At 32.8% G+C, this 10,641-nt stretch overlaps 2 protein-coding genes across 2 annotated transcripts; one reads left to right on the forward strand and one right to left on the reverse strand.

The window, feature by feature from the left end:
• Window positions 1–518: 518 nt before the first annotated feature.
• On the forward strand, window positions 519–10,641 carry LOC119836016 (dynein regulatory complex protein 8). Its single transcript, XM_038361181.1, has 6 exons — window positions 519–543; window positions 871–984; window positions 1,262–1,385; window positions 1,777–1,903; window positions 2,179–2,262; window positions 10,522–10,641. Exons 1-6 carry the CDS (start codon window positions 519–521, stop codon window positions 10,639–10,641), a joined length of 594 nt encoding a protein of 197 aa, XP_038217109.1.
• Window positions 2,772–9,200, reverse strand: LOC119836015. Its single transcript, XM_038361180.1, has 8 exons — window positions 8,918–9,200; window positions 7,975–8,070; window positions 5,954–6,725; window positions 5,612–5,685; window positions 5,285–5,530; window positions 4,346–4,732; window positions 3,862–4,030; window positions 2,772–3,579 (listed from the first exon to the last, which is right to left on the reverse strand). Exons 1-8 carry the CDS (start codon window positions 9,011–9,013, stop codon window positions 2,891–2,893), a joined length of 2,529 nt encoding a protein of 842 aa, XP_038217108.1. The 5' UTR covers window positions 9,014–9,200; the 3' UTR covers window positions 2,772–2,890.

Raw genomic sequence — 10,641 nt, forward strand, 5'->3', positions numbered from 1 at the left:
TAAGTCTTACTTAATATTTACAAGAATTTTCGTAAAAATCAATCGCAGTTTTGGTACTATAATTTTGTCATTTTATATGAATACTGAATGATCGTAATAGCGAAAACGAAACATTTGCTCATAATGCTTTATGGCTACATTAGATACATATGAGGACCACAGCGAAATTCGTGCTATGTCCGTCATAAAATAACCCCCCTTCTGTTTGTAAAAAATATTTATTTTCTAAATCGTTTTTGAGGATGGAAGTGAGAGTTAATTAAACTCCTTAACTCTCCTCCTATCCTCTACCTACATATTATGGTTTTGCCCATGGATTAGATAATTTATTAATTCACTCGTCATTTTTTAAGATATATTCTTAACTGAAATATAGATATAATGTGAACGAACATTCCATGAATGCATCCTTAATGGTTGCTATGGTAAAGATTGTTTGTTTATTTACAACAATTTTACATGAAGATATTTTGATATTTTTTTATTAAATAATTATATTATTTTAAATCTCAATAATTATGGCGCGAAAAGAGGAACCAAAGAGTAGGTTGATGTGCTAAAACGTTTTGCATAGTTTATTCTTCGTATTCGTCTCATCAAGAAAAAATATTTTACTACTTTATTATGAATATATCACGCTAATATCCAAAGAATCTACTCTGATGTCATTAGGGAGCACCGCTAGTAAAATCATCAAATTAATGCACTCAGCAATGATTGGTTGTCATCACAATTTTTTTGAATGTAGAATAATTTTTAACAATTACCAGAATATCACCGAAGTCTAAATAAACCCAATTGAACTCCATAGAAAATATTTTTCTTTATCCCTGTTGAAGCAATGTTGAACTTGAACCTTATTCTGTACAGTTCAGGCCAACAATGATCTAGAGAAAAAAATAATCGAGGCGTTTGAAGTGTTTGATCATTCTGGAAAACAGGTGGTCGATGTTCGAGAAATAGGCACCATATTGCGTTCGTTGGGTATGTATATTTTTATGACATTCCGACCAGTCTTTATATAATTACTCGTGAATAGTTGAAAACGCGGGGTCGAAGAAAGAACACATTTTTTTGCAATCAACCCCTTTATGGACTGAAGATTGCTCACGAGCCTCTAATCACATCCAATCTAATAAATGTACTACATACATTGCCTAAATTTTCATATCACTTTTAAGGGGAAATAGCAATTGATTTTCAAAATCTTATAAAATGACCTAATAAGCTGTTATTAAATTACCCAATTTAAATGACTCAGGATGTTGTCCAACGGAAGCGGAAATACAGGAAGTGATTTTAGCCACAGAAAACAAAGAGGCTACGGGAAATGTGCCTCTGGCAAATTTTCTTCCTTTCATGTGTAAAGTGATGATAGAACACAGGTATTTTGGATTTAGTTATGTATGTATGTGTGTGCCTGTATTATAGTAAAAGTACTACTGTTCAATTTGAAGTCTATATACTACTGATATTATTAATGCGAAGTGTGAATTGTTGTTTATGGATGTTTGTCCTTCGATCATGCTAAAACTACTTAAAGAATTTTTATGAAACTTGACACTGTGTTAGCTAAGGTACAAGGTTAGCTAGGTGTGTTAGGTAAGGTACTAGAATAACATTATTATTTGCTATTCTATATTATTTCAACTGCACTTTATAGTAACACAGGTAAACCGTTGGACACTAACTGTGTGTGTGTGTTATTGTAGATAAGTTAATATTATATCTCTAATTCGTATATAATAACATTTATAATTTTACTGTGTCACAAAGATTTTATCCAGCCAGCGCAGAAATGTTGTTAGCTGCTTTCCGTTACTTCGACAAAGAGGGTCGGGGGTATCTCACAAAGGAGAGATTTACACAACTGATGATGGAAGAGGGAGAGCCATTTACACAGGTATCCACAAGTTTATCTTCCATATAAAAGCTATCTTAGAAAATTTGTGTCTCTAGATTGTGTGAATGACAGGTATGATGTCCATTGCCAAAGCTACACACGTCCAAAACGGCTCGACCGGTTTTTATGTATTGTATGTATATGTACGACTTAGTCTGATAAATAGTAGTTCTGAGAATAGTTTTGGCGAATTTCTATACTATAAAGAAAAATATTTTGTCTCGTATCTCGTACGAATTAATTGCACAATTCGTTTGTTACATTGCTAATTGCAGGAAGAGTTTGAAGAAATGATGCAGACTGCTCTCGATCCCGTTACGGACACCATCACATATGAATACTATATTAATCAACTCATGGTATGTATAATGATTTTATTTGTATGAGCAGTTTCATGAGCATATTGAAATGCTTTATCTATTATCTACTAGATCTTTATCCCACCTCGTGATCGAAATATTTTTCTATTCCTTCAAAATTTCTCATATCTGTCTGTTTTTATGACACTACAATGAAATATATATATATGTTAGTTTTTCACTATGGTATATAATTTAACTAGAGGTCCGGCTCCGATTTCGTTCCATTTCTTGAAAAAAATTTTTTTGCACCCACTGAGAACCTTGTGCTTTTTAAACTAAAACGTTAAAAAATAACAAGTTTAAAATTTTACGCTTTACAACACATTAGGCAATTAATTTTAATTTATATAGATTATAACTAAAATTTAATTAACGCCGTGTTCTTGGTAATTCTTTCATCGAATAAAATAAAACTACCATATACTTATTAAAATTTATTATTTTATAAAGATTGTATAATCAAAAAAAGTCGTGATCAAATTGATGAATAATTTAAAATAGAGCAGTGTGACCAAAATAATGTAATAACACAAATAATCAGTTCAAGAAATATTTCCTATACAGGCTTTAATGTATTGAAAAAAGTTCCATGTTTGTGACAAAATTATTTTAATAATAACGTATTCTACTGATTGTTAAGCGCAAGTCTACTAGCTCGCCTAGTTTTAATAGAACTTGGTGTGACAGTAGCCAATCTAGCCGAAGCTCTAGTAGGAGTTGCTCGACCAGACTCCTTCAAACTACTTTTAGGATCTTTATCACCTTCGCTTGCAATTTCTTCTTTGAAAGTATCGCCATTTTTTTCGCCATTATCAATTGTAATATCATCTTCATTGTCATTTGGTGTTATTTCTTTACTTTCGACTGGCGTTATTTTATTATCAATCGTCTTATTTTCGTCTTCCCTGTCTCCAGTTTTTTCTTCCACTTCAGCAATGGTTTCCATTGTTACAGCTTTATTAGTACTAGGTGTAGTGGTATCTACAGCAATTGTGGCGTCATCGCAACTTTTATCATCTTGCTTTTCCTCCATGTCTTGAGATTCAGTGTTTATCTTAGCACTCTCAGATGCGTTGTGCTCGTCCGTTTGTCTGATTGTTGTAAGTAAATTTGTAATTTGTTTGTCTAAATTAGATGGATGTAAATTTGTAGCAGTTGTGTTTGCATCAAGTGATGTTTCTTTATTTTTCTCTGGTTCCGTTTTCTCAGTTTTATCTACTTTATCGACACTCTTGTCTGCTTCGTTCCGCACTGGCGTGTTCTGTGGTGTTGTGGCAACCTTTTCACTCGCCTTTGCGATCATTGTGTTGGTACCTGTGTTTAAGAAAACGGTCAAATTAATATATATAGGAAAGTAAAAAGCAGCTGGTGCTGAATTTGGGTCAAAGGATAAAATTACTTGGTAGTTAATTTTTGACCCAAAATACCAAATTACATCAATGCATTGAGAACACACTTGGTAAAATTTAATTGCTGAGCTCTTATTATAATTATTCGTATTTTGACTTTCTACATAATATCATATATAAATATATTTTTTAGTGAATCTCGACGGTAGTCTGAACGGCTACTACATCTTAGCACAACTAAACTTACCAATTGCAGTACCACTTGCTTCAAGTATCTTATCATATCCATCTTTTTCATTGAAACCCAGCACCAACAAATTACTGACAGTCTTGTGCTTCTTAATACTGGCTGGTTTAAATTGTTGCAAGAAGTCGTATACGGCTTGGCGTGATGGTAATTCTGGACGACCAATAAGCTGTAAGATAAATTAACAGTATAAGTTATGATTTTAATATAAATCTGACATCTGTAAGTCCGGTAAAGTATATAGGTTTCATTCAAAAATAGAGCGGTAAACAGACTAGTAAGCCAAAAGATAAATTTCATATGAAATCCCAGTATATGATGTGGTGAATATTTTATCTCGAAAAATTAGTAATGATAAAATTTGGTATACAAGATGAAATTCATTAAATATTTGGGCCTTTGTCAACGGTTGTGGGCAAAGTTGGACACATTATTTATTTTGTCAGGAGCAATTCAGTACAAACTGATCGTAGAGTTAATTTACCTTCACAAAGTATGGGTAATCAATAATTTTAGCAGGCGTAGTTGCATTTGGTGTTGCACTGTTTTTAGGGAGCGACTTGACAGATGAATTTTCTGGAGTATTAGCCACAATTTCCGAATTTTGAACAAGTGGCAAGTCCACTTTGACAGCTGATGTTTCTGTATTATCAGACTTCTCGTTTATTTTTGTCTCTTCTTCTTGACAGAGATCAACTTTGGGTGATTCGGACGCCATCTCTGTATCGTTTTTGATCGCTTCGATGGCCTTTGCTTCAGTAAGATCGACTTTATTTGTCATCAACTTAACAGCCAATTTTATTGTCTCCTCTTCAATTATTGCTTTTGAATCGTTGTACTCCTTGTCCACATCTAATACAGATACTATATTCTGGAACAATGAAATATATAAAATAGAAAAATTAATATATTTAAAAAGTCTGACAGAACCATTAGATTCCATATAAACTATTGCAACTATTAGAGCAGATTCAACTGCACTACTGGATTTTTAAATACACACAGGATTCATTTTCAGTTTTACACAAAATGAACGAAATTAAATATATTTTGTAGTTATGAATTCTTATATTACAAATCTCTCACTATTTCTTTTCCTTAGCCCATAGATCATAATTTACAGTTGACTGAAATGTTACAAATTATTCCATTAAGTTCATAATTTATGATATCAGATTAAAAGTCGTCCTTAAATGAAATCAGTAGTAATCCTACTACAACTGCTAAGGATATCTATTTTACTAAGATTATAAACGCGAAAGTTATGTTAATGTATAGATATAATGTATGGTTGTTTGTTATCTTTTAATGCAAAAACAGCTGAAATTTGGTACAGAGATAGATTTGCACATAGGCTACTTTTTACCCAGGTACCCCGTGAGTGACGCCGCGCATTAAAGCTAGTACATGCTAATTAACTTACTTGTTTAAACCTAGGCAATAGCTTAGGCAACTTATCTTCAATTAGAGCTTCCATTAGCTTCGCGTACGCCTCGGCTTTCGCTATATTTTTTTCAATTAATTCAGTGTCATTTTTCTCTTTCTCCATTGATTCTTGAGTGCTATCTGCATTCGCGTTATCAACCTTTGTCTCAGTTAAATCAGCAACATGATTCATTTGTTTCAAAATCACATTAGCATTGTCCTTATCAGCGTACATATTTTTTGCCTAGGGACATGTTTAATTGTTAAAAAAATTATTTAATTTCACAAAAACATTAATTTCATTTAGACTTATTTCACGACTTACATGCGTAAAGATTTCTTCCAACTTCTTGCTGAGCAACTTAGTGATATTCATCTTAAAATATTTCTTTGGTTCCTCTGAAAGTCAACTTACAAATTAGTAGATTATAAATTACTTCAACTCTAATGCCTAATTCAATTATACAGCTAAGTTTAACTAGAAATACAAAACAAAAAAGACAATAAACAAGTTTTTGACATACAACAATTATTGTCGTAAATAGAATAAACAATGAACAGTCAGTTCATTACCATATTCGATATTTTGTATATTCATATTTCATTTCACGAATGTCTATTTCAAGCCATTCATTGGAAATAAATTATAAAATGATGACATAACTACCTGATGAATCAAGGCATGACTTTTCGCCCAAGGAAGAAAGGTTGTAGTTGTGAGCTTGTTTGCCGAGTTCAAACAATTCGGCGTCAGTGTCTTTCGGATATTTTTTGCGATATGTATCGACAATATCCGTTACGTGCCCGACCACCTTGCCCGTCATGACGCCTCGAATCCGACCTCTGATTATCTTCTTAATCATTTTTAGGACATAGAACGTCATGGAGGGGTTCGTTATGGTGGGTTCGAATTGTTTTATATCTTTCATAATTGACCCCAGAGCTAATTCCAAACGCCCGTTCATTTGCGGGGACGGTTTTACATTGGGTTGCAGAATCAAGTCGTCACCGACAAGCGGCAAGTTTTTGGTTGGTCCCTCCGTTTGCTGTTTTTGTATATAGGGAGTGCGCAATTTCGGTTTGGTAACTTTAGTTGGATTGAAATCTTTACGCGGCGGCAGAGATTTCGGAATCGGCTTTGCGTTTTGTCGATTCGGGTGAGCGGGCTTGGAATTTTTGAAGTTCAGCTTTTGCGGGTCCATGAAAAGACTGAGGAGTGGTTGTGGTTGTGGTTTAGGATTGTTGTAGTTTTTAGGTTTGGGTTCAGTATTATTATGCGCCCATGGCTCGACTCTTTGCGGCGGTTCATATCGCCGCGAGAGCGGAGGTTCTACAGCCTGGCGTTTATTGCCTTGAGGTCTATAGTAGTTCGAACTATCATAGTCCGCCCTGTAAGAGTTCTGGCTATAGGAGCTACAAGGTTCTTGTTGGTACTGCCTCTGAAAATTAATTGAAAATTTGGATATCGTTAGTGCGACGCCTGTAGCTTTTATATCATTCAGATTTTGCTTTGAAAAACCATTGAATTTTGTTGCTTAAAATATACTGAGCTCAACTTTGTTTTATCGGATGGCCGGGTATTCAATAAACATCTACATTATTGATGTATGACATCATTTATGTAGATTATATTGATTCCTGGTATATTAAAACATGAAAACAAGAAGTATATAAACAAATGCGGATTTGTGCGCATTTTGTAAATTGGGGGTAGATAGACAGACGATGAACCTTTGATAGGTTGACAAGTAGGTGTTGGAATCTAAAATTTTAGTTGAAATGTTTTTGAATATGAAAAATAGAGAAAGATAAGAACGAACCTCAATACTATTTGAGATATTATGTATGATACATAAATGTGTTAAATAAATTATTTAACATAATAATATACATATCCAAAGTTCATATTCATATGGAACCCAATATCTTTGATATGTTTTATAACTATGGTGAAAGCAAAAGGTTTTCTCATCAACTGAGAAAAAGTGAAGGAACATTTGACACGAATATTTAGGCTGCGTGTTTGCAGTCAAACAATTTTTTTTTTGAGGAATAGTAAATTTTAACAATGACAATAAACACTTTATAGAACAGAATTTGTCGAGTATAGTTATTACTCAAAAAAAAGTAAATAAATTTTTGAATATACATAATATTTCAAAATTGAATAATACCTAAATCCAAAATAAAAAAACCAAACAAGTCTTTAGTTCATCTTAACCATTATAAAGTGATAAAAAGCATTTGTATTAAACACCATTAGAAAGATGCATCTTTACTGACTAACATAGGTTATATAATATATACCAGGGGTGAGGTGGACATACCCCCAGGTTTTTTTAATTTTACTTCAAGGTTTTATTACAGATATAACCTAAAACGTAAATAATTAGTAGTATATACTAGAATATTTTCTTATTATTCAATGTGTAATTTGTATATTATAATGTTTTAATAATGAAAAGAATTATTTTTATAATAATAGGAATATTATTTAAGTTACTTGTAACTCAAGAAAGGCTGAACAGATTTTGATGATTTTGGTATTTGTGATTTGTCTTCATTTAAATAAAAACTGCAAATTTTAAAACCTGCAAAAACATACTTTCTATAAATTTTTAGAACAGGTAGGTTCTAAGTTTTTCTATGCAGAACTGCAGGAAGCAGTCATTAATACAATATGATTACCTTTAGATTAAATTGGCGCTCACGATGGAGCAGCTCATGCTCCTGTTGTATCATATCCCTTTTCCTTTTCAAAATCTCCAGTTCGATATCTAATTCCTATAAAACAAATAATGCATCTAGTGGTAGGAAAATTGATTGTGCCTACTAGTATTGTAAATGTGAAAATAAGTCTCAGTTTCTTCTACACTCCAAAATCGCTGATTTGATTTGGATGAAATTTATTAATTTTTTTTTTAAGATTGAAGAGAGGATATTGGATACATTTTATCCTTGGGGGAATGCAAACTGCAGGTGAAACCATCTTTCTATCTTTAACTTTGACAACACGGGTGAAACTTGAGTAGAAAGTAACTTCTAATATACACACTCATCAGAGTTTATCAGTACTAAATTCAATATTTTATTTGCTGTAAGTATGATAGGATTTCAGAGTGGACAAAGAAGCTGATGGTTTATCTGATTGTAATGAAATAATTGTGCCCATGAACATTTGTGGTAGGGCCTTTACCTAATTCTATGTATTCAAGCGAGCTGGCCCAATGAGTGCCTCATTATCAGGCTACATACTAGATATATTGAAGTTTAAATAGCCCCTATTGAATTACTATCAAACTTTGAAGAATAATTTACTTATATATTCTTACATATTTAAGAATAAAAAAGTATCCATGACTCAAATCGAGTTGACAATAATTTATTCCGGTAGTAAATGGTTGTTTGGTTACATTGAAACTAGATACGTAAGTAAGAATCAAATAACCATAGTATAATCCAATTTCTTGTAAAAGGAAAACTAGTCGATTTCAGAATTAACACATATACTTTGTTTCTCTCAAGAAAAAAAAGACAATAGATTGGCTCAATTCAATTGAAAGTGTAACAAGGTGTAAATAATTAGTTCTATTACTTGTGGGATAAATCCCTGTTAGCATTTAATGCTTACCCTTAGATGACTGGTAATTAAAGGACCGCCTTGCGCGTTCGATTCTCGGCCATGGCTTCTCTGAGATGATCCTCTGAACGAACCACGACCCCTCATATTTTTGCTTAACAAACTTGACGGTTATTTAGTAATAATTACAATGAAGTTTAAGATGCTTATATCGCTAATGAAAATTCAAAGTGCCCTTCACAGAACAGTTACATGTACTTTAGTACTTAGTAACAATTAAAAGTAAAATTGACGCTGATCGTCGAGTTCGACGAACGCCACATAAAAGTCAAAATTTGACTTTGGCCTTTCAAGTTTCCAAGTATGACAGTTATAAGACTTTTTTTAAATGGCAGGCACAACAAATCTTGCCAGGTTATGTATTTGTTTTTATGATTAAATACTGTGAGGCAGTCAATTTCAAAATGCGATCTTAAGACAATTTTCATAATATAAACACTGGATAATTGTATAAAAAGATATCTCTTCTAAAATTATTATAATTCATAGGCAAAATTATTACAATATACCTTACGCCGGTCACTCGTATTTGCACGATTATGCAAACCAAATTTAGGACGACTGTGGCAAATGTTTTTGTTCTATACATTCATTGAACGGCATTATGCGCTCATTATGAAAGAGTAGTAGAATACTATGGCTTATTACACTACACTAATTTTAATAGACTTAATTTAGTCGTCACTGAATTTAGGAAAGTGTAATCGTAATCAACGAGTCATCCTAAATTTAGAAGTCATGATGCATTACAAAACTTACTAACTACATAATTAAACTTACCACATAGGTATATAACATAAACGACCCGCCCCGGCTTCGCATGGGTGCAATGCTGATACTAAATACACTACAGAAAAACTGTGAACGTTGTATATAAAAACATACTGCCGCCCCGGTCGGTCATATAGATCTATATTAAATCAACAATGTATTTAAGCTATTTAATCGGATAATAATGCTGTATTAGTTAAAATCACTTCGAAAATTTGCTTTTATTTGTCTTAAAAAGTAAATGAAAAAAAATGTTATTGTGGGATATCCATAAGAGATAGACATATACTATCGCTGAGTTTTTTGTAGACCTTTCAATGTGTACAAATAATTACTATATTATTTTGATAAATCTCGTAGGCTTCAGCGTACGTTTGCAATGTAAGCGGAAAAAATTATAATTAACGACATCACATTAGAAACCTCAAAAGTAACAGTATTTCTCCACTATTTAATGGATGTTATCATCATACATATAAACCTTCCTCTTTAATCACTCTATCTATTAAATGCCGCATCAAAATCCGTTGCGTAGTTTAAAAGAATTAAGCATACAAAGGGACACAGGGAGAGAGAAAGCGACTTTGTTTTATACTATGTAGTGATGTCCTACTGCATGGTTTATTAATATCTTCATTGCGTGCGGCATTTTGATAATGCCAAAATTTTAAATTGAGTGTAATTTCTAATCACCATAAACTTTCTAAAAATCTGGTACACTGGTAGATCACCAGTAGATCCTCTTAATAGAGGAGCTTCTTTTCACTTAGCTAGTGAAAATAATGTACCTATTCAGTTAGTTTAATATTAAAGTATTATCTTAGGTTGCCCCCAAAGATGTTTATGATATAGCTGATGCTCAAGAAGCAGAGAGAAAAAGACTAGAGGCCGCAGCACCGAAGAAGAGACGCGCGTCTTCGTTACTGCGCGCCGCTCAAAATTAG

Source organism: Zerene cesonia, chromosome 22, assembly GCF_012273895.1.
Source record: "Zerene cesonia ecotype Mississippi chromosome 22, Zerene_cesonia_1.1, whole genome shotgun sequence".
Classification (NCBI taxonomy): domain Eukaryota; kingdom Metazoa; phylum Arthropoda; class Insecta; order Lepidoptera; family Pieridae; genus Zerene; species Zerene cesonia.

Bases quoted from the DNA above. Each gene is read 5' to 3' on its own strand.
- LOC119836015 (XM_038361180.1), bottom strand. From the start codon at position 9,013: ATGAGGGGTCGTGGTTCGTTCAGAGGATCATCTCAGAGAAGCCATGGC. The intron at 6,726-7,974 runs GTAATCATATTG...ATTAATTTTCAG, and splicing joins AGCGCCAATTTAATCTAAAG to AGGCAGTACCAACAAGAACC. The intron at 4,031-4,345 runs GTAAATTAACTC...TTTATCTTACAG, and splicing joins ATTACCCATACTTTGTGAAG to CTTATTGGTCGTCCAGAATT.
- LOC119836016 (XM_038361181.1), top strand. From the start codon at position 519: ATGGCGCGAAAAGAGGAACCAAAGA. The intron at 544-870 runs GTAGGTTGATGT...TATTCTGTACAG, and splicing joins GCGAAAAGAGGAACCAAAGA to TTCAGGCCAACAATGATCTA. The intron at 1,386-1,776 runs GTATTTTGGATT...TGTGTCACAAAG, and splicing joins AAAGTGATGATAGAACACAG to ATTTTATCCAGCCAGCGCAG.